Source organism: Balearica regulorum, chromosome 1, assembly GCF_011004875.1.
Source record: "Balearica regulorum gibbericeps isolate bBalReg1 chromosome 1, bBalReg1.pri, whole genome shotgun sequence".
Taxonomy (NCBI): Eukaryota; Metazoa; Chordata; class Aves; order Gruiformes; family Gruidae; genus Balearica; species Balearica regulorum.
Window position 1 is genome coordinate 172,271,360 of NC_046184.1, and position 26,984 is coordinate 172,298,343.

Sequence of the window (26,984 nt, forward strand, 5' to 3'; positions counted from 1 at the left end):
AATAGGGAGATAAATGTGGATTCTTAATATGACGTTTCTATACCTAAGTTTCAACATAAAAAATTGTTCAAGCCTAAATTCTGCTGAACATAATGACCACTACAGTGGAGTGACTAGGAGAGGTTTATGCTTGCAGCATTTTTAATGGCTGATGTATGAATGAGGGAGATCATACCACCATCACCACTTGGAATCTGAAAGAGGAAGTCAGCCCATTGCTGATCTTAACTGCTTGCTAATTGGAGAAAAAACATTGTCTAGGTATCATTGACAAATGAAGTTAGTCTGCAAAATCATGGGGGTTTTGTCACTTTCAAAATGAGCCTTATTTTAGTGGGGGGAAAAAAAAGGCTTAATTTTAGGTGTTTCTAGATGTATACATACCCAGAGAGAAACACATACAAAAATGTGGGGACTGGTCCTGTGAAAAATTTACAAGACAATAAAGTGCTGTAAAAAAATGTTTTCAGACTATAACAAATTTGGAGAGTTTACAAGGATTTTGGCAGGCAGGATTAAACTTTAAATGTGTTGGCAACTTGAGTTAGTGTCCTTTTTAAAAAAAAAACAAACCAAAACAACAAGCAATACTTCTCTCTAGTAAGTGCAAATTGTAGTGTGTTTAAAGGGCATAATTAACAGCACAACTACATAAAGAGTATTGGAAGCTCAGTTTGGAGGTTTGCAGGGAAATGTTTTCAGGTCACTCTGGGTTACATATGTCTGCCATACCATATTGCTGTGAAGCTGCCAAATGATACATGAATACAGTTAAAAGAGTCATCTTGGAGGAATATGAGGCAATTCTTCCTCTTCTTAATAGCAAATAATAAGTACTGCTTTCAGTGTGGTTTACTTGTGGTGTGGACTGAGAGAGCCCAGAAGTTGTCCAAAATAAATCAGAACTTTTACACTTAAAGTTAGACTTCATAAACTCTTAAAGTTTACACTTTGTAAAAGCTTATTCGGTCCAGAGAAGATTGAGTAGCTACAGAATGGAAAGGACTGCGCTGTTCTACATGTTTGACAGCAGAATAAGAATTAACTGCTTTAAACTCAAAAAAGGAATAAAAACCTGTCCAATTAAATAGTGGAATGGACTATGGAGTTTGATTGTGTAGAAATCTGGACATTAAAGGTTGTATGAAATTTCTTCCCTCTGCTTCTTAAATACATTGTATACTGTTACATAGTGAAACTTTGCTGTTGAAGGAATCTTAGGAGGTAATCTAGGTTCTCTTTATAAGCTTTAATTTACTGGGGAGGGTGGGGGGTTCCCCCTCACGGAATCACTTCTCTTAACTCCAGGGTAATGGTGGTGGTTCCCTATGAGAAAAGTGGTGAGCTGATTTGTTTCTGCAGGAACTATCTTGGTGAGGAATGTACTTCCCTCTTGGCTGGTAGGTGAAGATGGGAACGGTGATGAAATTTCTAGCAGGCAGCTTTCCTGGGATACTCCGCAGGGGTTCTTTCTTTGAGCTTGTTTTCTGACTGGTGGTTGTTGTCAAACTTTAGTTTCCAGCTTTTGACTGCTGGACCATGAGACTTGTATACTCTTGCAGTCTGAATGCTGTACAGGAAAGAGTAATAAGCAATGTGGTTTCAGTCCCTCAGATTTTTTTATTTAGAACAAGATTATTTGAATAAAATACTATGGTTCTCCTGATTCTCATTCTCTTTTGTTAGTTGAAAGTGCAACTTCTTACTGCCTGTGATTTTTCAGATTCCATAGTTTTATTTTTCCAACTAATCTGAACTGTAAAGTATTTGAATAATGTTTAAGTGGCACAGAGGAATGTTAGTAGGTGTTGCTTAAAGTCCTGTATAGGATGAGCTGTATGCTGCACAGACAGCATCTGCCTTTTTTTTGTGGAGGGTTTATAATCTGAGCAGATCAGATCAATGTAGAGTAGGTGAAAAAGCATGCGTAATCTCAATCACGGTGACAAAACAATTGTGTGTATGGTGTAATTTTATTTTTTTTTTTACTGGGTAGTAAAATGGAGGAGAAAAAGAATGTGATAGGAATGAGGTGTGGGCAGAAGAGGATTAGAGGAGCATGTGTTAGCTAGGGCTGTAACATTAAAGGGGTGGAAATGAAAAGTCTGTAAACTGTGGGTGGAAAAGTCCAGACAAAAATTTAAAAATCTGTATTTCAAAAGTTCCAGTTTCTTCCACCAGCTGAATTTTCTGCCAAATGATACGTTTGTAAAGTTTCCTTTTTGTCTTGGAAGGCTTGAATCCTTATCTGGTAAAGACTTCACAAAACAGAAGTGTTCCGTACTAACAGGTTATATTACTGAGAACTGTCAAGAATTCTTGCTTCTAGCATTGTTGTGGCTCTAATGGGCTTGTAATAGAAACAGTAAGGTAAAACGGTATAAAGTTTAGGGACTCTTTTTTTGTCTGTCCTAGCATATATTCTGCTTAAATTGATGAGAGTAAAGGCCCTTAATTCAGTGGAGCATTAGGAAAGCATCATTTTAAGTGCTTCATAGTCTGATTTATACTCTGAAATTCTGCCTGTGTTGGTTTGCTTAGGAGAAAAAGAATTAGAGTATTTAGGACATTTTTTTTCCCCTGCTGCTGCTACTGCTCTTTAGCATGGGGTATGGAAGGAAGTTTAATTCTTTTGTTCTCATGGCTTTTCTGCTCTTTTTCAGAAGTAAGAAACTTTTTAGCAAGAAAAAATTGAAAAGGAAACAGAAGACTAAATTGAAAGTAAAAACACGCAGCAAGGTAAGTCTGTAACTAACTTGACAAAGTTCTGACTCAAAAATGAAAATAATTTCAATTGAAATATAACTAAAAATAAATGTAACTAGCAATTTATTTGTTTAGAAAAGATAATAGGCCAGTATTGTATGTCTATTTACTGTATTCTACATGACTATGATACCGCTGTTAACCTTACTCAACTGTGTTTGCTACTAATGTTCACATTGAAATAACATGAACAACATTTTTGGTTCTGCAGATCCTAAACTGTAAATGTAGCTCAACATGTTGGTCTTATAGCTAAATGTTAAGAGATGCACGTCTACCCAACAGTTAGAAACTACTGCTGCAAAGATTTCTGTCCATATTGGCTAAAGGAGAAAAGGAGCATTCAGTGTCTAGGGAATCCAGAGTTACTTCTGAAAATTCTTACATAATTGAAGAGATGATACTTATCTGTTTCTATTAATAATTTTCTCCCTGTGTAACCCCATCAATTTAAATGCACGGGAGTAGTACAGTGAACTTGATAAAAATGTTTACATGTTTATTTGTTGCAGAGAAGAAATCTAGGCAGAAGCAACAGTTTTATAAAAAAACGTGCTCTGCTGCATTTTTTCTCTATTAGAGAGCTATTATTTCTCTGTTAAAGCTAGAGTGTTGGAGGGATTTTCATGAAGGCTCACTGCAAGCACAATTCCTAGGTTCCCATTGTAGTCAGTAAATAGAGAGTGGCTCATTTCTGGAATGATTCTGAAGGACAGAACCACTGAAATATCCAATGAAAACACTTTCTAGTCAGTTGAATGCCCTTTATAATACAAATACACTGTAGATCAAATTGGTCGTCTTATCCCTATTTGCCAAACCTTGTGTAGTTACTCTATCTCAAAACAGATGACTTGGGGAGGGTGAAGCAAGCCCCGTATCTCTTTACTTGGTATTGCCTTTTTGGATACTTACCAGATTGTTCTGCTTATCTCAAGTAGTGCAGCTCCAGGCTATGGTACAGAAGGGGCTTATCTTCACTTCTGTTCTCAGTACTGTACAGTGAAATATTTCTGGTCCAAACTGAATTTTTCAGCCCTTTTGTCAGTTGCTATGATATTAGAAGGTTTAGCCCTGTTCCCTTCATGATTTTATCACACCCACTGCCAACACAGAAAACCAATTTAGAAGTTTGAAGAAATTTTGCAGAATGTAGTTAGTCTTTGTGTGTTCTGTCTGGTGACAGAAACTTGTGCTTTTAATATAAGATAATTCTTCAGTTTTGATCATTCTTACTGTATAAAGAGAACCTTGTCTTTCTGGATAGTGTGGTGCCCTAGTTGGACTGCCAAGTAGGAGGCTAAATCCAGAACTGCTGTTCTTCACAAGCTTGACAGTCAAATGTGCTTCTTGGATTTAGTTGCGTTGGATAAATAGATTGACAGGATCCCTTCTGAATGGCCAAAGACAACATGAGCATATTAAAGGCTGGTTCTTGTCCGTAGTTACACATTTGACACTAACTGATGCACCTCATGCATACGGAGGGTTATTTTCAAGATTTTTCTTGGATTTAAAACAGCTTCTACTTGAAGCTTTAAGTGAGATTTATCTGCACTGAAAGGCAGACAGTGGGTTTTTGCATGTCTTTTACTGATGTCTCTATTCTAGATAGTCTTTGAGGCAGGCCAAGGTTGACCAGCAGAGCATTGGTGTTCGTTCTGAGTCACTGAGGTACAGAAAGGCACTCTAGCTTATTCCTGCAGGAATAGAAGGACATTGTGCATTTCCTGAAAAATGTAGCTGAAAAGGGAAAGATAAAATCAGCATCATATCTTTAGGTTATCAAAGTTTTACCGACACAGTGGGTGGGGTTGGTGGGTTTTTTGTTTGTTTGTTTCCTTGGGGATGTTTTTGTTGGTTTAGGGCGGGGGGGATGGGGGTGGGGGTTCCCCATATGCTTTTCAGTTCATCCCCATTCTTACAAGTGCAGAATAAGCACAGTGATCATTTTTGCCCTGGAATCTCTGAAAACAGATGGGTGTATGTATTATCAGGAAAATGTGTTTCTAGTTAAAGCCTTATAATAGGGCAGATAGATTGAAAAGCCCATCACTACTGGACATTCTGACCAGGAGAGCTTGTGTGCATCAGTTTATTTTTTAAGAACCAGGGTCTTTTAGTATGAACAGAGATGGGATCTTTCTTTTAATTGTTTGGTAGAGGCAGGGAGGGCCTTAACTTAAGAATAAGCTGAAGGAAGCCAATAATTTGATAGTTTATACCCTGCACTTGCTTAAGATGATAGAGTAATTAAAGAGGAGATAACATTAAAAAAAAGTAATTGTTGAGCAACTGGAAGAAAATTATTTCAACAATTTAAGCATTAAATGTTATAACATTTTAAGTGTAAAACATTAATTGTTGTTTAATGTAGCCCAGTAGTTTGTGCCTTATTCTGTTTCTAAGCTGGGTCATGTTATGATCACTTGTATTTGAACTAATTTTGGTTTTGTGGTTTAGTGTTGTTTTTTTTTTAACAGAGGTATACAAGTTTTCCATGTGGGTGCAGTGTGTTTTGGTTTTAGAAATTCAGCGCTGAATAGAGTGACTTTTACATAGAAGACAAATATGTGGTTATTAGATGTGGGTGTAGCACCTTGGATTCCTGCCCTTCCTTCCCTTCCCCCCCACCCCCCTTGTCCCCAACAATTATCACTAGAAAATTGTCGGCTTTGTAACTTGTCTCGACCCTATGAATATTGCGGCCTCCCATCCCTCTCCCTTTTGACTCCCTGGAGTTTTCCCACTCTACTGTTAACTCATGAAAGTGCTGCTTAGGACACCTAGCTGAGAGACTGGATGGAAAGCTGGAGTTCACCATCTGTCCTCATAATGTTGTTTTACTAATACTGAAAAATTTGAGTCTGCCAGAGACAGAGAATGTACTTGCAGTGATTGGCACCCACCTGCTTAGTTTATGCAGAAGCAGACAAATTTATTGTAAGCTAATGATTAGATTTACAAGGTGGATCAACTGGGATAAATATTTGTCTCGTTAAAACACATGTACTTCTCAAATAATTTGGCAGTGTTTTCAATGGCATTTATATTATTTGGTGTTTCAACCTCAAGAGGGCATCCCTTTCTAAGAGATGTTTTGAACTCTTCAAAGAAGAATTTGGTGAGATTCTATGGTCTGTGTTATGCACAGGTTAGATCAGATGTTTATTATGGCCTTACCTATTTTTAACTACAGATTAACTTTCCTTTCCTGGATTATAGTCTATTTCCATCACATCTGAGAATAAACCATTATTGCAGTCATCTGGTTCAAGAGGAAGGAAAAAATTGGTCAGAAAAAAGCTATGTATGGATTTCATCTTTTGGGAAAACAGTTTGTTTAGGTGTGAGACAAATGTAAAGGTGACAAGACTGTTTTGTTTTTCCCACTTCTTCCTTGAGTGTATTGGAACATTACAAAAGGCTGAGAAGAGCACTTGTGAGTCTGGTTGCTCTGTTTTATGAACCAAACCTGTGCTGTTTAACCTCTTGTACATAATGTATCCTTCCATTTAGCAAGGACTGTTTATAAGAAGTCACGCTTCAGTGTATAGGCATCTGTGCTTCATTCTCTCTGTCATAAGATAGCCTCTTATCTTTTAGAAGAAAAGTAACACACAAGAAATTTACCTTTTTATATATTAAAACTATGTTCATGATTCTTTATGTATCTTGGCATTGCAATTTCTCAGATTTGCGTTTAGATTTCATTATTCAGTAGTTCAGGATTGAATTGTTCTTTCTTCAGTATCTTTTAAAACTTCAACAGAAAGGCTTCTTTAATTTTATCTTAAATGTTTGGAGAACATCATTTGCTTCTGTTTTGTCTACCTAAAATACAGAAAACTTGTGTGTGGGATTTAATTAGGTTTATTGCCTTTAAAGATTCTCTCTGTTCCTCTGCAAAAGATGCCTTAGTCCTTCTGACCACTGAAATTACCTTTCATCACTGTTGCCTCACCTTCTATGGTTTCAGTTGAGAATCTCCTTTTTGAATTTTAATATTGCACATTGTGCAATAATGACATCATGTTTAAAAATTGCTCTTCCTTTCCACCAAAATTTAATTTTCGATGTTCTGTCTAGCACAAATTTTTTCCAACACTCAAGAAAGGTGTGATGAATACTGGGTATTTATTAAGTTTTATGATGTGTGTTTCATCTTGTGTCTTGATTTAAGAAGGTGCATTTTCAATTTATGATGATACGAAGTGAAACAACAAAGATAAAGATTTCAGAATGTCCCACATTCTTACAGCTCATACAAAAACCACTAAATCAAAGAGCATAATTCTGTTTTCCAGTCTTGAAGTTCCATTCTTTTTGAAAGCGACAGCAGTTTCATATTCAGAGAAACCAAATGCTTTGGGAGAAAAAAACATAGAGCCTATCATCTCGTCTTCTACTCGGATATCCTAGAAGCTGATCCTAGTCATCTTTATACTTAGTTTGTGCTTTGGATTGCAATATTCCAGTCGCCATTAAGAAAAGGACATTCAGAGGTGCAGAAAAAGTGATTGTTGCTCTTCACCTTACCCACAGTGTCACAAAAAGATATTTCATACATCTGTGGATCTTGATACGCTTAACACCAAGAAAACAAGCTGTTAGGATGGGGTTTTTTTTCTTGAAATAATGTATCCCATAGCTCAAGAGCAGTCTGATTGGATTATTAATAATCCTAGATCTGCGCAAAATTAATAAGTTGCTTCACTGAGTTCTTAGAAATTGATTAACATTCTGGCTCAATGTTCCATTGTTTTCCTTGGCAATGTGGAATTATTTTATGTCAACATGAAATGCAGTATGATTAAGAGAATTGTTGTTACTTAAAATAGACTTTATGAGTTTGATATAAGAATTACTAAGTGGGATTCTGTAGGCACAGTTAGTGGTTAGATTTTCATAGTGATCTGTTCTACCTCAAAATAAATGAGCCAGTAGCAAGACTGTACAGGTGGTAGCACAACTCTCATGCTATTGGGCATGCTTGTGTGGTTGTGTAGAAGAGTGACCTAATGCCATGGCTCTCATTAGTTGCAGAAAAGGAATCTTCCAGTTGATGATGGGATGAACTTAAATCCCAGATTCCTAACTTGATCAGTACATCTGACCTCAGTGAAGTTAGGAATCTGTTGTAATCTGGAAAGGAAAAAACTTAACTTGTATAGAAAAAAACTTCTGATGTCTGTTTTGAATACTTTCTACTACCACTATTGAAGAAAAGAAAAAAGTAAAAAAAAAAAAAGTATAAAATACTTTTACTTTCAAAGAATTTACAGTACTCGGATATTATGAAGGGAAAGTGGAGGTATGAACTAAAATGTAAACAGTGGGTTAACACCACAGCTAGGAGTTAAACTCTAGTTCAGTTGTATATTCCAGTTCAGCAGGGTTTTCTCTACAGTGTTGTGCTGTGCTGAAGTCTGGATAGGACTATAGTTTCTGCGCTGTTGTAGAATGAGGCACTAAACACAAAGAGAATGGTTAAAGTGCTTACTGTTTAAAAGCTAAAGCATTAGGTAATGGACTTTTTAATATTTGTAAAGTACAGAGAGTAAGGAAGGAGTTTATTTCTGAAAATTAGTCAGCTTTATTAATAGGTAAGAAAACATACATTGGTATTTCATCTAGCACTGTAATGTCTAAATTTATCTGTGCTGGTTAAACAATTTGGCTAACCTGTTTCAAAAAAGGCTACGTGAGCTACAGAACTTAGGCTGTTCTGGAACAAAGACTAAGCTGAACTGTTGAGAGAGAACTCGAATGGAGACTCTTCATAGAAGTTATAATTGCAATACATGATACTCTTCAGAGAGAGAGATTTCAGAGGATCTAGATATTTTTCTCTTCCTGTAACTGTCAGTGAATTAGGAAATGCATACTAAACTTACTACATAATTTTTTTAACCTGTGTAGTTCAAATGAGTTAGCTTTAAAGCTGAAAGCTGATACTGTGTTTGCCTTAGCAGCAGCTGCCAGAACTCTTGGGGTATGTGTATGGATGTTTGACATACAGAAGAGTCATATGTTATAAGCATTTAGTTTTCTGGTGCCAAATGCATTTTGAAGTATGTAGTAGCTCATTATCGTTGGTATCAGTCCAAATCTATTTTGATGCAGTTTGATACTGGAACTACATATGAAGTTGTATGTTGAGTTCTTGCACTGATTAATATTGGGGGGGTTTAACAGCAGCTTTATTATTTTGAAGATATCCCTGTTGACCAAGGACTAAACTTCTGTTGTCTTTTAATTCCTAATGGCAGAAGTTCTGTTGTGCTAAAAAAAAAAAAGTGTGTAGAGAACTTTTTTCAGCTTTTTTTTCCTCTTTATCTCTATATTTTTGTGCTTACTGCAAATATTGACATGGGTAAGAAAAATTAACACACTGTCTGTGTTGGATAACATAGAGTTTACAGAGTAAACCATTGCTTCTTAATGTTTTAGCTTGCAATAATTTTGTTGTAATAGTGGAAAGATATGCGAATATGTACCAGTACAATTAGATAAAATTAAAAAATATATATATAAACTATGAAATATTTTGAAGTTATTTTGAATTTTTTGTTCTTTTGTAACATACGATGTCAAATGGTCTAATTTAGAAGTCTGTTATTTCTGGTAATAATAAAAAGAAAAGTGCAGATAAAAATGTGTTGTGAACCATTGCTGTGTTTTGATGCACAAAGTTGTGGCTACCATACTGTAGAAAAATAAATCACCCGTTACAGTATCCAGTTCACTGGTTCTCAGACTACTTTTCCCTTCTTCTATGCCAGTTTGAAGTCCTCTTTCCCATCACTGCTCTCACAGATGTATGAGTATTCCCACTCTGTTCCGAATCACTGTAATATTCACTGCGTACTTTCCTGCCAAATGAATGTGGTCATTCACAATATCTCTCCTACTTGAAAGAAAGAAAAAGACGAAAAGCCTCCACCCTCACTGCTCCCCAAGAATACAAGAAACAAGTGAAAATAATGTTGAGAAGTTAACCATGACCCTGACTCAGTCCAGCATAATGCTCCTCCAAATTTTGCCTTGCCTGTTCAAGCAAATTTGTCCTGTTCTCTTAACCTAGGCCACCTCTCCTTATGTAGTCTCTGTACCCTCTGTCTACACCGAGGTATTATAGGGAATTGCTTCCTCGCATCTGCCTGAAGTTCAGTTTTTCATAGCTTGTGCTCAAACCAGCCTAGTCTTTGGTAGTACGCAACCAAAGAGAAAGTATAACCCTGCCTGGGGATTTTGTTGTTGTTGTTGTGGAGTTTTGTTTCTTTAAGTCTATCATTCCTCCTGCCCTATCTTACTGTTACAGTAAGGGAGAGTATGGGGCAGAATTTAAAAGGAGTTTTTTAAAAAAAAAGTTTTTTCTTAATATTTTCCTGAGTCTAATGACAGCCCCATGAAGACTCTTCTGTGTCTTGGCAGCGGCTGACAGTAATATACCTGATTACCCGACAGTAATATAGCAGATATCAAGGAAAGGGTGGGGTAGGGTAAGGGCATCCGTAGTGGTAGTTTCTCAGAACAGTTTCCCAACTCTTGCTTTGTGGCTCAGGGCTTCTGAAATGAGGATGGTGGCCTGTTACTTCATAGGCCTTGATAGATTTTTGTGTTCAGTAGTTTGTCCATTAGGTTTTTCTTATCCACAAAATTATTATCTACAACATCCTGTTGGAGGAGTTTTTGATCTTGCCGTCCATTTTCATTTAATGACAGAACAACTAAAGGTATCTTTAATTTCTAATATATATTTAGCAAACAGCTTAATTTTTTATTATTTGCCAATAGATTAAAATTAACAACAAGAATAACAAATAATGCACTTCAAAATTCAAAAATAATCATTAAAAAACCCCAAACTGATTCCTGTTAAAAAGATAAATCCTGAATTCTGCTAGTCTTTTGACTGTGGCACAGGTTTGGACCATTCTGTAGCCTGAGCTGCTTTCATTTCCCGTCCCAGTGTCTTCAAGTTTTGAGAGGTAGAGACTAAAGCCTGATGGAATATATTGAAACTTCTTACTCTGCCTCCTTTCTTCCCTGCCTGAAATATAATTAGTACTTCAACAGGAAAGTTCAGTCTCCAGTTTGATAATCGTCTGCTTGGGCAAAATTATTGAGACTGTTGAGATTATTTGTATTTAGTAAAGTTCAAAACTTCTAATAAACTTAAAACTAATCTTGTTTTTCAGACTGAAAACCTAGAGAGTACAATAACCATACCAGATATCAGATTACATAGCAACCCTTCAGCTTTTAATGTTTACTGCAATGTCCGCCATTGTGTGTTGGAGTGGCAAAAGAAGGAAGCATCTGTGTCTTTGGCTTCAAAGAACAGTGTACAGAGTGGGGATTCGGACAGTGATGAAGAGGAGGAATCCAAAGAGCCACCTATTAAACTTCCAAAGGCAAGTAACTAGATACTCTTTGAAGTGTGCAATGTATGTGATTTAAAGTTGGTATATTCTTTATGGGGAATAAAAACCAGTATTATAAGCTAGCTGCTCAGAAAATAGCTATAGTTCTATTTGTAGTCCATCTGGTCTAGAATCATCTGATTTGATGAATTAGGAAGATCTACATACCTGCCCAATAATTAATTTTAAAGTCAATTAAATGTCAGGTAAACATCCAACTTGTACTCCTTTATAAGTACTGGTACTTGAAAATAACCTACAACCTCAAAAGTCTGCAGAAAATGCGAACAAGGCAGCTCTTATATCTGTCAGAGGCTACTAGTAGTGATAAAGGGTGCTTTCTCTTGCTTTATCTCCAAAATAGAATAAATCTTTCTGTTATTGGAATTCAGTTGGCAGAATGTTTTCTAAGAATATTTACCAGGTATACGTGTAATTGCAGTAACTGTCAATTATTCTTACTGCCTTAGTTCGTTAATCCTTCCCTTTTTTGCCTTTAGTGTCTTTTGGCACTGATAACTACAGATAGGTAATAATGCACATTAAGATTTTGGATACTGTAGTTCAACAGTTAGGGTAGGTTTTTTTACTATTTACTATCCCCATGCTGATAGTAGGATTAATGATGGAAAATCAGAAATAATCTATATAGGAGTTACTGATTTTTTTCTCAATTTTTTTAATTTGCCAATTTGCTTGTTTTGTACTGTGTAACTTCTGTGCGTTCAGTCTTGCTCATTACTAGCTTATTAATGCTAGGAATCCTGCTTCCTTTTGGTGTTCTTCTGAGTCTAAAAAGTATATTCAGAGTAACTTTCCTTGTTTGTATTTGCTCTAAAACCAATACAAATACTGAATTAAAAAAAGTTGTTGCGGCAGTGATTATGTAGAATGTTCTAGTTGCTTAGAAAATTAGAATTTTATAGATGATTGTGTTTAGGTAGTATTACCTGAAGGGTAGAGTTGGCGCTCTGGAAAGTAGTGGTGGAGAATTGCAGAGAAATGTAACCAAGTCAGGTAACTGCCACTTGTTAACTGAAATTTCATGGTTGATAGTTGCAAAATAATGTGTGGTCAGTAGAAATAAAGTTAGCATTGTTTGTGAACTGCATCTGACTCCTTGTGGATTATATTAAATGAATCAGTGAGTGCTTATAGATGCCTAATTTGAAATTTTAAGAAAAGGCAATGTAGCTATTAACACTTAAAAAGAATGGACTGGAGTTTGCAAAGAGATTTTGAAATTAAAAGAGGTTCCAAGAAGGATGAGATCTACCGGTGATATGGACAGAACACTTGCTTGTGAAAACTAAAACATTGGTATTGCTAAAGGTGTTGGTGAGTTTATCAAAAAGGGATTTGGAAAAGTGGTGCAGTTTTTAAAAGATGGTGTCTTAGAAAAAATGGTAGGGAACTGTAGGTAAGAAACTTTACTTTTCCTTTCTCAAAACAGAAAACGAGTGAGATATTTTGTTACATTTAATACAGCAAATATAAAATTGATGAAAATCAGTATGCTTTCAAACTATTCATTTTTAGCAAAGAATCTATAAAATACCAAAGAATTCAAGAAATTTTACTAACTCAGCAATGGCTTAGATGCTTGGTACGACCTCAGTATTTTTAATAACTATCTAGCTAATATTTTATTACTAATTTCACTTCATCCATACATTTGAAAAAGACATCCACTTGGAGCTGTCTCACAGGTAGTAAAATATTTAGAAGCTAACTGTGTAAAGGTCTTTGTGTCCTCAATATAGGTGTCTGAATCTCGTGTTTTGAGTATATTATGGTCTGGTTCTTATATATAATGAATAATATTGGGTAGGGCTTAGTTTGTTAGAAATGTCAATAACTTTCTTCTTTATATTTAAGGTTTACCATATTTACTAGACCAGTTTCTGAAAGTAACCATTAGCTTATTAAGAAGAATACTGATGCATTTTGAGTTTGACAGTAAGGTGAAAGTCAGATTAAAAAAAAATATAACTAGGATTTGTGCTTTTCTAGATTCTCCAGAGTTAAACTGGTGAAGGTGGTCCTTGGTGTGGTGGTTTTGGGTTGTGTGGTTTTTTGGTGATTGTTTTTTTTGGTGTTTTTTTGTTATTTGGGTTTTTTTGTTCATGAAAATTCTTTGTTTAATTGAGAATAAAGTGAAAACATTCTCCTTATTATGCAGCTTAGGTTGATTTTAGCTGTTCTATTGAAGTATCTTTTTTTTTTTTAATCTTGAGGAACTCAGACTTGTTAGAGCTTTTATTTGGAACACGTTTCAGAATTAAAAGTTGTCCTATGCAATTTCTATAATAAGATTGAGAGCAATTGTTTTTAACAGTTGTTAAAAGAGGCATAGAGAGACAATTTGCTAGTCTTCAGATATTAATACAATAAAGTTTGTATTTTGGTTGTGTTTGGACAGTTTAGTAATTTGGTTTGAAGGCTTTAAAATTTTGGACTTACATAAATATTTGCCTTTGCCTGACTTATTTAGTACCTTATTTATTTAGTACCTTAGCTAATGATTGGGGAATTCTCTCTACTTGAAATAGGGCAGATTCAGTTCTACTGATTTGATTTGTAATTGTTAGAGGTGCTTCCCCCTCCCAGTATTAAACTTAACTCTAGGCTGTGGGTGATCCACAAAAGCCCTGGACTAAAAGGAACAAATGCTGGATTAAGGTGATAAAAGGTGGAATTAACTGACTTAAATATTTTTTGTTCTTGCAGTGGCATATATTTTGCTGTTTAGCTAATAAGCAAAAATGAAAATTTTCAAGTTGTAACAAAAAATAAAAGAAAAATATTTTTTCTTTTTAGAAACTGACTTAGTCTTCTAAAATTCATTAGGAGAATGTGTTACCTGGGTACAGTTTGGGGTTTTTTTGTATGTATGTATATTATATACAAGTCAATTAATGCAGAGCATTAAATACACAGAATATTATGTATTCTTAAATAAACATAGAAATGTGAGTATTGGGCAGTTACAAGAGAGAAGACAAAGGACATAAACCAGTAGTGTAGATAGGACTTCTTGAAGAAATAGGATATTTTTTGAGGAATTAATTATGGGTCATAATGTTTGCATCCAGGCTAGAATTTTGTGTACCCTTCATAAGGTGGGCTTACACTTTTGATCTTAAGTCTCAAAGATGTTGCGAAGGGAACGGGAGGATGGCGGTGTGGAGAGCATCAATGAGAGCAGGCGGGCTGTGACACAGACTGAGGCTGCAGCAGTGCTGCTTTTGGCTCAGAGGCCCTTCAGAGAGCAGCAAGAACAAGCTTAAGATGTCTTGAAAAAAACCATTTGCTTATTCTGTCCTTCAGTGCACAGTTTGGAGAAGTTGAGGGATACACGCATTTTTTTAGTATATCTATATTTATGTACCAGTGTATAATACACATACATATACATATTAAGGTGAAGAGACCTATTTTAAGAAGCCTACCCAGCCTGTTGATCTCAGGTACTAAAAAAAAAAAAACCAAACCAAAAAACCACACACAAAAAAAACCCCAAACCACCCAACCCCAAACCTGATCAGATCAGGCAAAATCCCGGCAGAACTATCCATTGTTAATTCCTACTGTAGTGGAAGTTCACCAAATTATTTTCTCCACTTTGTTATATTCTCTGCTTTCTCCAGCTGCCTCTGTCAGCTGCTAGATGAGGTATTCTGTCTGAAGGTTGGGAAGAATACAATAAACTTCTCAGTTTTCCTCAAAGATACTATCACTGAAAAGAAAGGATATTTTTAAAAATGTACTACAGTGTATTCTATTCTTTATCCTGCAAGACGATGCTGCATTTTGTATTCTGGAAAAAGCAGCTGTGTTGTTGTTTTGTTGACAGTTTTTTCCCTGTAGATTCCATGTGTGTGTGTGCCCCCTCCTTTGAAGATATGAAATGTAAGGTGTAATTTGCAGGAAAACTGCTGTTGCACTTTGAAGGCTTGATTTGATTGTATTTCTATTCTCCCTCCAAAAATCAAACAGGTGGTAAAATAACTTGTGAAAGACAGAAATAAAAATAAATTGAATGACAGCAAAGGCAGTTACAAGGCATCCAGTAGAACTTAGAGCTGACTGTCAGAACAGATCTGTTTTAAGCATGAATGGCAGTTCGACTAATAATTTTATGTATTTTTGCATTTCAGTTTTTTTCCTTATAGATTCACCCCTGAGTAAAATCTATTAAACACTCTAAACATTGGGGCTCTGCTCCTGATAGAAACACATGTTGAAGTTTTGAAGATATGGTTGTTTATTTGTAAGGAGTCCTCATCATTATTATCACAATAAGGAATCCTCATCGTTATTACATACTGAGTTTGAGAAGGAATTGAAAGTGCTCAGTGGAGAGAAGCATAATTGAAATCTCAGAGTATTAAGGAATTCTAAAAGGGAAAGCTAGGAGTGGCTGTAACAGCGCTTTTACAGATGTTGTGTTAGTTGACATAATGCATGTCTGTGGTGAGTATATGTGGAGTTTTAGTGACGAGTAATTAATCTTTATTTTTTATATTGTCACAAAAACAATCTGGGGCTTTGGACGAGAAAGTACAAGTTCTGACAGTATCAGCGGTCAAATGTATCATTACTCAAGTTGGGAAGTCAGGTTGCAAGCTAATTTTAGCTTGCTGGTTGACATTAATGAGCAAGGAAAAAGGAAAAAGAGGTCTGTCAAACTGTGAATTTCATAGAAATTAGAAGGACTCAGAAGCAGAGTTTGTCTTACATTGTCCAAAAAATGGTAAGTTTCCATATTTTTTTCAGGGACCTATTGTTCTGCTTAGATATACACTCTTTTGTATAATGACATTACTTCTGTGTAACATTTGCTAGTACAGTTGTGTAGGTGGGTTCTTGAATTTGATTCTCTTTTGAATTACCATTTTATTCTGTATTACATTTTATTTGAATAACCATCTTGTTCTGTGAACATTGGGATATACCGTTATTGATGAAGATCCAAAAATATTACATTAAAAGATATTCTGAAATATCTGTACTTCTTTAGATCATTGAAGTTGGATTATGTGAAGTCTTTGAACTGATAAAGGAGACAAGATTTTCTCATCCATCCTTGTGTCTCAGGAGCCTACAAGCCCTACTTAATGTGCTCCAGGGCCAGCAACCAGAAGGCCTGCAATCAGAGCCTCCTGAAGTCCTAGGTAATATCTCATCTGTTACTGTATTTTTATTAACATACACCTGTGATTGTGTTGAACAAAAGAAAATGGTTCCTAGCAAGTATTCATGAGATAGTAACATGCTTGTTCTCAACTGACTGACTCTTCTGGAGAGTAAACTCCTTATGGTGTAACTAACTAGTACTTTCTCAGCATTGATCTTTTGTGTAACAGGAATGTTGACATATAAAGGTATATATATGTAAAAAAAGTCATATTTTGTTGCTGTGTAATGCAAAGTTTCACTGAAACATAGTAAACATTACAACATTACAAACTGTGTTTCATTTCTTACTGAAGCTATAAAATACTTGGTCTTATTGGAAAGAAGATGGATCTACAGTGAACTTCTCTTGCAATCTGCTGTTGTAATCTATAGCATAGCTATTTAATGTTGTAATTTATACAAAGCTGCTAAGCAAAGTGTCAGAATTCTTGCTTTTATTTCCTCTGGCCATCCAAAAGCTTCCCTGAAAATTAATTTTGCTTGTAATGGTATTGAAGATAAAAGTTGAACTCCTGATGGCTTTGAGTGTATGATTGATTATGTCCTTTAAGTTAAAATCCAATTATCTTCTATTAATTCATAGTTTTTACTGGTTTATAGAACTGCAAGGAAGGCTAGGCTGTAGCATCTGTTGTTTCAATAATAATAAAATCTTAAGACTTTCTATGTCTATTTTCCTATGTTATGGCTCAATAGTATTCTATTTCCAAAGATGATAGTAATTTGCTACAGAAAACTTTTACTTTGTATCGATGCACAGAGTATTAAAAAAGTACAAAGAAGGCTTTGTTTTGATTACTGGCTTAGTGATTATTTGCATATACTATAAAAAAGATTGAGGTGGATTTCTGTTCACACCTTGATTGTTACAGACGTTCAGCAGCTTAAGCAGTGCTTGAAAAGAGGCATATGATCAAAATACTTTTCAAGCTTTGATTTGAAATGCTTGTTTCTGAGAAATGTGATGTACTTCAACATGGGTAATGGTCATAAAGATTAGATAAGTTTGGTCAAAACCTACACATCATCTCAGTGATGAGGTAGACTGAATAGGCAGGTAAAGTAACTCCTTCTGGCCCATTTCTTATTAATGTGTTCCACTGTAACAGATAAGACTTAGTTTTTCTTGTTCTCTGGCCATTGTGATTATCAAGACTTGATGTTTTCTGGCTGAAAAAGAATGAAAAGTTAAGGATGTTGTAGGCCTATTTAAAAGGGTACTTTCTTTTCTGTCTGGAAATAGGACTAAACTTAATGGCTGAGGAAAGATGTATCATGTATTTTGTAAGCCGAATTTCCCATTGACTGGCAAATTGCTTGGTATGATTTTGTGACTTGTCTATGTAATTGCTGTGTTTTATCTACAGAATCCCTGTTCCAGCTTCTTCTGGAGATAACTGTCCGTAGCACGGGAATGAATGACAGCACAGGACAGTCCCTGACAGCACTTTCCTGTGCTTGCCTCTTCAGTTTGGTAGCTGCATGGGGAGAGACAGGAAGAACGTTGCAAGCAATCTCTGCTATCCTCACCAATAATGGCAGCCATGCTTGTCAGACTATTCAGGTCTTGCACTAAAACTTCTCTGTGTCTGGGAATTTATGTAAATGATATGTAGATGAGTTCTGAGAAGATCTATTGTGTACATTCAGTTAACTTTTTCACCTTGCTGTTCTTGAGATAAGAGTAGGTATTTCTGTTTCTCTTGAGTTGGAGATAGAACAGAAAATACAACATTTAAAAAGTAGTTGTGTTTTGCACTCATGATTTCTTTTACTGTTCAGGTGCCAACCATTTTAAACTCTCTTCAACGGAGTGTACAGGCAGTTCTGGTGGGAAAAATCCAAATCCAGGACTGGTTCAGTAATGGGATAAAGAAGGCAGCCCTGATGCACAAATGGCCATTGAAAGAAATATCTGTAGATGAAGATGACCAGTGCCTACTTCAGAGTGATGGTTTTTTCCTCTATCTCTTATGTAAAGATGGACTTTACAAAATCGGCTCTGGATATAGCGGGACAGTGAGGGTAATGTGATTTCTTCTTGTCTGATGAATGGTAGTTAATATTTTAACTGTTATGATGTCCTGTTTCCATTGGGAATCTTTTGTAGCTTGCTAATGATCAGTTCTTTTACAGTTTGTCTAAATTTTTCTGATGATCTCTATGAGAATTTTACAGCATTTTCTTAGAATTTTCACTTCTCAATATGGTTGAAAACATTGTTATTTATATGGTAGATGGTTATGTGTAAAATTGTCACTCTAATACTTGTTAAATGATTTGAGTTTTTTGCTTTTCAGGGCCATATATACAATTCTACATCCCGCATCAAAAACAGAAAGGAAAAAAAGTCTTGGTTAGGCTATGCTCAGGTAGGTGAATGCTTAAAACATAAAACATGTGCCCCATCCCTCATGAGTAATCTAATTAGACTTTGGCTTAGAGTAAGCTTACATGGATATTGTAGTGTTCCTTTGGCTTTAAGTACAAAAATCAATTTTTTGGTACTGACTTAAATTGTGGAAGATAAGGAACATCTGATGGTATTGGCATATAGAAAGGAGTAATGAAAAGTGTCATTGATTTGTGTTGTCACTGTAAAGACTTTTTCAAAATATGGTTTAACACGTAAATTTATGGGATGTAAAAATATGCTGTTGCAACAAAATAGTGTAAGAATACTTGAAACTTCTGTTGAAGAAAATAAATTGATTTTAAAACATTTGCAGTAAAATAAAGAAGTGATGCTGTTTTGCTTGGGGGAGAATTGAGGGTGCATAAACCATAAGTAGAGATAATTGTTGATGTTACCATTGCAGACTTAACTATATTTGGATAGTTTGTTTATTTAAAGTTTGTTTCTGGAATATCAACCACCTTTTCTTACACCTTTGCCGTTCGCTATAAAAATAGTGGGTTTTTTTAGAATCCTGTTATTACCACTGAGTACTCGCGCTCTCTCAAAAAACCCACCAAAACCAAACAAAAAAACTCCCATGACAAATCAAAAATTAAATTTCATAGAACAACGGATTTACTTCATTTTTTAACTACTGAGCAATTTTTACTATTAACTGAGTGATCTCATTATCCCAGCGTGAAAGTAAGTGTACTCCTTGCCATGCTTTTGAAGTGAAATTGTTCATTACAAATATACATTCTATTTTATAGTTATCACATAAATATATATGTATTTGCTTGGCCTCAGTCACCTTTAGTGAGTACGTTCATAAGTGCCGCTAAGTAATCTTTTTCATTTCCTGTAGCTGCTTTTATAGCAGAAGTGCTTTCTAAGGGTAAATTCCCAAGCTGTTTTTTTACCCTGCTCCCTCAAAATCTTTGAAGGGCTCACAGGCATTGTAGGATCGAAAAAAATGCGAGACCAAAGTTGCCATATTGCTTCTCTTACAGATCTGTGTTCATTATGCAAACTTTAGGGGCTTATGCAACATATCTAGTTTAAAGTAAAGCAAAACTTACTTGACTGTGTTTGTTTCAAAGTGTTTTCAAAGTTATAGGTATAAACAATAAACCTCAAATGTGAGTTTCAGATAGGCAAATCTTTTTACTGAGAAACCTTCTAAACAGGTGACTGAATCAAACCTTCAAAAAATATATATACCTATAAACAAAGAGAAGATACTGGTTTGGTATACCAAAGGAGACTTCTTGATGTGGGCTGCTGACCAGAATAGATAATTTTGGGGAAAATTCTGCATTTGGAGAAACAGAAAGAGGAAATCGTTAGTCCTGAGTATCTCCCTTCCCCTAGGTCTGGTTAGGAGTTGGGACATGAGCAGTATAAGACCTCATTGTATGTAACCATGTGTCATGGGTGCTGTCACCAGAGTCACTTCTCTGATGAAGAGTTTAGAAAGAATCTTCTTAGTGTGGGAGTCAAAGTAGTTAATTAACATTTTAAAAAAAATTCTCTAGTTCTTAATGCACATATTAATATTCCCTAATGATTACTTTTCTATGTATGTATGTATCTCCTTCCTGGAATTCCTGTGAATCTTTTGTTGATTTGGGAAGTGCGGACATTGGTTTTTACTGTGTCCGTGGCTTTGAACTGTGATTGTATACACATAGGAAGAACAGAACTACTACACATGGCTTCAAAAGCTGTATATGAGCTTCAGCATGCTGATCTACAGGATGTAGAATGTGTGGAGAAAGGGGTTCAAATTTCCTTTTTTATTGCAGAATTTTATTAGTGGAAAAAAGTTGATTATCAAAATGAAGCGAATTTGATGTAAAAGGTTTCAAAATTTTTAATTAATATCTAAAATAATGATTGCATTTTTTTCACTTTTGACAATATCCTTTGATGTATTAAAGACTATTTTCATACCAATATATATATATATTCTTACTCTTACCAGGGTTATTTATTATACAGAGATGCGAATAATCACAGTATGACAGCCATAAGAATAAACCCTGAAACTTTGGAACAAGATGGTACAGTTGCTTTGCCAGGTATGAAACTCCAGATATGAGAAGATAGTTATAATTTACTGTTTACGTGCTATGTATTTTCAAGTAAGCAGAAGAGAAATTGAGATGGATTTTGAGATCACAGAGAGACTGGGTTTTTATGACTTTGGTTTGCTGCATTAGACCAGCTGCAGTATTTTATTCAGAGGTCTTACCCCAACTACTGGAAGAATATTGCAACATTTTAGAACGTATGGTCATCTTAATTTAAAGACTCCAAGAGCTTAACTTCCTTCTGCAAAAATTTTTCTTTCTTCCTTGTTTGAACTTTGAGTATTTGGCTTAGATGTGACTTTGCTTCCAGTATCTCTTACATGTAGGTGGTTACAAACTATCACCAAAACCATTTGATTTTTAACATAGGTAGAAATGTATCCAAAACAACAAGGGAGGCTAATGAACACTGATGGACCATCCTTCTGATGTTTAAATTGGTGATGGATTTCTGTTTATTTGTTTTGGGAATTTTTTTGTAGTTTTGGTTTTAGTTTGGGTTTTTTTAGCCACTCACATAAACAATAGAAGGGCACAAGAGTATCTTTCACTTGAACAATGACAGGCTTATTCTGTAGATCAGAAGAAAGATTTTGTGTTGCATCCCGACATAAATAAGAGGGCACTGATCAAAACCTCAGAAAAGTTCTCTAGACTTTTTTGTATTTCGAATACAAACAATAATTTTTGAAACCAACTATGAATGTAAAATGTAGTCTATGCAACTTCCTGCAAGTCCTTCAAATGTGGATGTCTGTTTAATGTGCTTGGTCTTCATGGGGCTGTATGAGAAGTTTGAGAGCACACTCAAGGACCAGAGAAATTACCTTGTAGGATTGTTTTTTCACTTTCTCCACCTCAAGGCAGCTTTTTCAGCCAGTAGAGTCCTTTAAGGTCCTTAATTATGTTACCATTGGTAAACAAATCAGTGCTCTTCATGCAAGTCTTGAGAGACACTTGAACACATTCAAAGTCTACGCCTCTGAGCTGTTACTTTATTTTGCAAATCACAATGACAGGTGTCATTCTGCAAGACAGCCTTGTGCTTATACTATAAAAAGGCACAATTTAAACAAGAGGTATGCCTTCTGTACAAAAATGTATTAATATTTCCATGCAAAAGCAAGTCTTAGAACTGTGGGAGTACCCTTTCAGAAATCCCTTAAACTGTTTCACACACTTGCATTTCGTACGGTTTGTGATGGAGTCAAAGTGGATGCTAGATGTTCTTCATAATTACTACCCTTTATATTTCAGCCCTTGAACTTTGCTGGTTTACTTTCTGCACTTCTATCTCACTGTTATAATGTGAGCAGATATGGCCTTGTTCTTTTAGCTAGGACAAATTCAAAGGGTCAACTTCTGGTTATTTCCATTGCCCATTAAAAGAAAAGAAATGAAGTGGCGGGGAGGGTATGTGACCTATCCTGAGGAAACCCGAGTAGGTACACAACTCTAAGTAGTAGTTACTGCCCCACTGTAATATTAATAATGACTTGCAGCGCGTTGTAGTTCTGAAAAACCACACTGGATAGAACTAGAGGGCAGTAACCTTGCTAACAGCTGAACACTGATATGACTCCACCTATTTCCTCCTAGTTGGTATGGTATTCAGACCTGGCTCTTTCTGGAGTTAATCTCTTTCAAATGCCTGGGTTGGTGATAATACATTTAAATAGGATATTTGTATTTATTCATGCAGGGATGCGTAGGAGATTAGGAGTTCATTAGGAGATGTGATTAGGAGTTGATCCTAGCTAGAAGTCATGTGACCTTAGAAAACTCAGTGAACTATGGAACGTTATCATCTCCTTTCTCAGTAGGATCTACCAGCTTCTTCAAACCATAAACTTCTATTTCAAAGGGCACTCTTTCCGCTCTGATGATCTAGCAAATCTGACAATCTATCTGGAACTACCAGACTGTGTGTCAACGTTCTTGTATCTAATGCCTTTGCCAAACTTCATACGCTGTCCTTGAACTGTGGATCTATCTTCCCAACCCAAATATCATAAAAGAATCCCTGAGTTCGGTGAGATTTTCTAGGTGATTGGACCAGAATTTACAGAGGAGGTTTTAATCTTGACTGTTCCCTTAACAGTAATGCTTACTATACCTTAGAGAAGGATTGCTGTATTCAGCTGAAGGTGTTGAAGTTACATCTTGTATGGTTTCATTTTCTTTGAAATTACACGTGAGTATCTTGGAGCTCAGGACTATACACTTAATCTGAAAATTACTGCCAACTGAGGGTAGCCTAGACAAGCTCAAGAGTGCTTATTAGCAGGCACAGGATGAACTGTATAAATACGGAAGGTAATGCTTGAAAGTCATTTTCTCTTGAAGCCTCTAAGGAGGCTGTGATTAACAGGTGTCTGTAGTTAGGTCCTTTAAGTAAAACATAAGCCGGGCAGAAAGCTTGGATATCTTTGTCCCCAGAGTAATTTCCAAAGTCAGACCGAATAAGACTACAGTTGATCGTAAGAGCTCCTTGTTAGTTGAGACACTATGCTATCCTACATTTTGCAGCTATTCCATTTGCCTTCGATTTTCTACTCTCCCCATTAATTTGATATTTAATGCTGGGCCTGGATGTTATCTAATCAAGTGCTAATTTTTAGAAAGTCTTCTGAAGAACATACATTTAAAAAAAAAAAAAAAAGCATCCCTGTTCCAGATTTCTTCTATGAACACACCTACCAAACATATAAACGGCCCCCAAAAATGGTTACTGGGAGGCTCACTTCTTGAAATGACTCAAGAAATAGGCCGAAAAGTGTAATATTGGCCCACTGGTGACCACAATATCCCATTTCCTTGACTGTTAGGCTTACGTGAGCATGTAATTTTCAGCCATTCAACAGATCTTAACGCTTACCAACTTCCTGTAACCTTTCAGAAATGTCATTTAGATTATTTTTGGAACTTCCCTTTAAGTTACTGATAACTCTTGTTATCAGTCACCAATACTACTTTGCAGCATGGAGAATTAGTAACATGAACTGACTTTGGTCGTTAAATCCAAGATTATTTTTGAGAGAGCAGTATTTCAGACTTCAGTGTATCTGCCATTCTCCGTTCTGCTTGCTGTTTACCCTCTTTGTGATTTGTATCTGTGTGTGCTCTGGAGGAGGGAGGTTGTCTACTTTAGGTCTGTTACTTCAAGATGTGAGAACTGGAGAAAGCCACCTAATGCATATTCTGTTCCTGGTAAGACACTGTATTGGACTGAGCAATATAGCAAGAAAAAGGAAACAAGTTCATGAGTTTGTGAATACCGTGGGGGTTTTTCAGCTGTATTATTTTTAATAAAACACTCTAGGTAGCTAGCAAAAAATAGAAAACTTGTTGGTTATGCTGGAAGGATATTATGTGTGCTTCATTTAGTGTTAAATTTGTTAGATAAAATGACTGATAGTGCATCTTTGATCATGTTATGAAGTGTATTATAACATATTTAGAGTGTAAAGTAGCTGTCCTGTAGTATTTTTGGAAGAGGTCTCCTTCCTGTGTGTAATCAGTGGAACAAGCACCTTACAAGCCGTATAATACCAATCTCTTTTTTTAGTAGCTCCATCAGCAGAGCAGGAAGGGAAGAAGAGATGGTATAGGGACATACTTTAAAACTGGTAGAGAAAGTGGTCTTTTCCTTCCCATAATATGGGCAGAATTCTTTCCCTACCTTTTTTTCTTGGAAATAGCTGACCTGTTTTCAATAGATGTGTGATGCATTCAAGTGTATGCTTTATAGTTTTACAAACCACCTAGATTTTCCAGTTAATGGTTTGCAAAATTTATAAACAATGGAAAAAGGAGATAATGAAAAGTTTGATTCTGTTTAATTTTATTTCTGTAAGTTCTATATGCTGGAGTGAGGAAACTTTTCTGTAAAGATAATGGCCCTTATTTAAAAAAAAAAAAAAAAAAAGCCTTTGGGGAAGGAGAAAGACTAACACTCCCAGAAAATTAGAATTTAGTTGTATTATAATTGTTTAGAATACCCCTCACAGATGAATAGTGAATGCTTTTGCAGTTAATTATTGGGATAATTCCTTACGTTTCATGCAATAGAAAGTGGTTTAATGACTCTTAAAGGGACAAAGGGGAGTATATGTGCTTTTGGTGAGAGGAGATCCTAGCATAAAATAATGTGTCATCAGAACAGTATGATCTCTTTTTATACAAACTAGAACTCTCATAGTCTGTAGTGAGAATGAATTAGAAGCAGAGAACAGTGTGTGTAAATATAAACTGATGCAGTGCACTTCATCTTTCTCTCACAGATTGTCATACTGAAGGGCAGAATATCCTTTTCACTGATGGGGAATATATTAATCAAATAGCAGCATCTAGAGATGTAAGTGTTATGTATGGGGTAAACTATTTTTCTCTTAACTAAATTGTTATATTTTATAATACTTATAGCTTTCTTTTTGCTAAATGTTTGGCTTTTTCTTTGCTAACACAACTAAGGAAGAAATGCATGTAACTAGAAGTAATGAGAAACTGCTATATTTGTGCATGAAGAAGCAGTATTTTGGTATTTATCCACACAATTTTGATTTGTGATGGGTTTTTCAGATTTGTTTTTTAATTTTTCAGATAAGTATTTCTTAAAACTGTGTTACTCTTTCTGAGGAAAAAAAAAATCACATGGAATAATGTTTTTTTAACGTGTTATTCTACAAGGTCTCTGTGGGATAAGCTTCTTAGAGCTTATTTATATTTTTTTTCTAATTTATTTTCTTTTAATTACTTGGTAATTGTTGGGGAATTTCAGCCAGATTTAATAGAAGAGGTATGAAAGATACTACATTCCAATAGATATTTACATGAAAGTTGCCTATTAGCCAAAGCTGTGGAAACCCAAATAAGTGCTTTTACTAGGAGCAAAACAGTTCTAGCAACATGTTCTATGTTTTGTTCAGCAGACAGTTATTACATTCTTAGTTCTGGACTGGTCACTGTTTTTTCACAGTGAGAAAGCTGTAAAATAGGTATGGGGCAGGGGTGGGGTGAGTCAGGATTGGCAAGAGATGCCAGACATGCAGCTGTAGGAAAACCGGGATTAATCCATTTCTCTGCTAATGGAACAGCTTTTTTTAAACGTGGCCAGATGATGATACTTCATCTGCATTTGTAGATAGAAACCTGTTTTAGCTACTCTTTAAAGCAGTCACTCTTAAAGTGCATGCAGAATTTTGGATTCTGAATCAGGAGAAGTTGAGGGCTTAAAAGATAGATGCAAATAGTTATAAAAGCAACATATCTATAATGACAGAGTTAATTATTTCTATAGCAATTCACTGTTTTCATAGAGTTTTCATAGAATTCAATATATGTTTAAGGTCTGTCAGATGCTTATCTTCAGCTCATCCTGTTTGGCATTTTCATGTTACTTCATCAATGTGTCCTCTGATAATTTACTCTGAAATACTATTATACTGTTTACTCTGAAATACTATTATACTGATGCACTTAGGCCATGAAAAGTAAATTAATGCATTTATTATACAGTATAAAGTAGAAATTTTTTTATTTATTACAGGACGGCTTTGTAGTGCGAATATTTGCAACAAGTACTGAGCCAGTGCTGCAACAAGAACTGCAGCTTAAGCTTGCGAGAAAATGCTTGCATGCCTGTGGCATCTCATTGTTTGATCTGGAGAAAGACTTGCACATTATCAGTAAGTCCTCTTCTTTGAAGGTTAATAACAAGCCTAGTAATCCAAATAATAAAACTGAAACACTGCCCTTCCCTTTGTTTGTCTTTATTATGTGCAGGAAGGTATGGCTCCATTATAAACGTGTGGGGAAGTACAAGGATTTTGAAACTGCTTAAGCATTGACTCGCAGTAATTCATACACTCATTTTGAACCACCTTTCTGTCTATAGCACTATCCATGGTTTCCCAGTATTTTCCTGTAGTTGTATAATAAATATGTGATTGTTTGAAGCTTGGACATCATAATAGTGCTCCTATAACACATAGTTAAGCTGTAGAATTCCTTGCTGTGGATTGAAGTTAACAAAAGTTAAAAGGACTGTTGGCTGGATTAATGGAAAAGAAATATATTGAAAGATACTAAATA

General features: G+C 35.6%; 1 protein-coding gene across 20 annotated transcripts in view; it reads left to right on the forward strand.

Moving 5' to 3' along the window:
- Nucleotides 1-26,984, forward strand: part of MYCBP2 (MYC binding protein 2) — a 204,093-nt gene that overhangs the window by 25,662 nt on the left and 151,447 nt on the right. For all 20 annotated transcript variants that reach the window (XM_075741636.1, XM_075741638.1, XM_075741639.1 and 17 more), the window contains exons 2-10: nt 2,664-2,739; nt 10,971-11,186; nt 16,219-16,372; nt 17,765-17,961; nt 18,180-18,422; nt 18,698-18,769; nt 20,783-20,879; nt 25,175-25,248; nt 26,440-26,578. In XM_075741636.1, the coding sequence (XP_075597751.1) occupies nt 2,664-2,739; nt 10,971-11,186; nt 16,219-16,372; nt 17,765-17,961; nt 18,180-18,422; nt 18,698-18,769; nt 20,783-20,879; nt 25,175-25,248; nt 26,440-26,578 (1,268 nt within the window). The remainder of the gene's footprint in view (nt 1-2,663; nt 2,740-10,970; nt 11,187-16,218; nt 16,373-17,764; nt 17,962-18,179; nt 18,423-18,697; nt 18,770-20,782; nt 20,880-25,174; nt 25,249-26,439; nt 26,579-26,984) is intronic.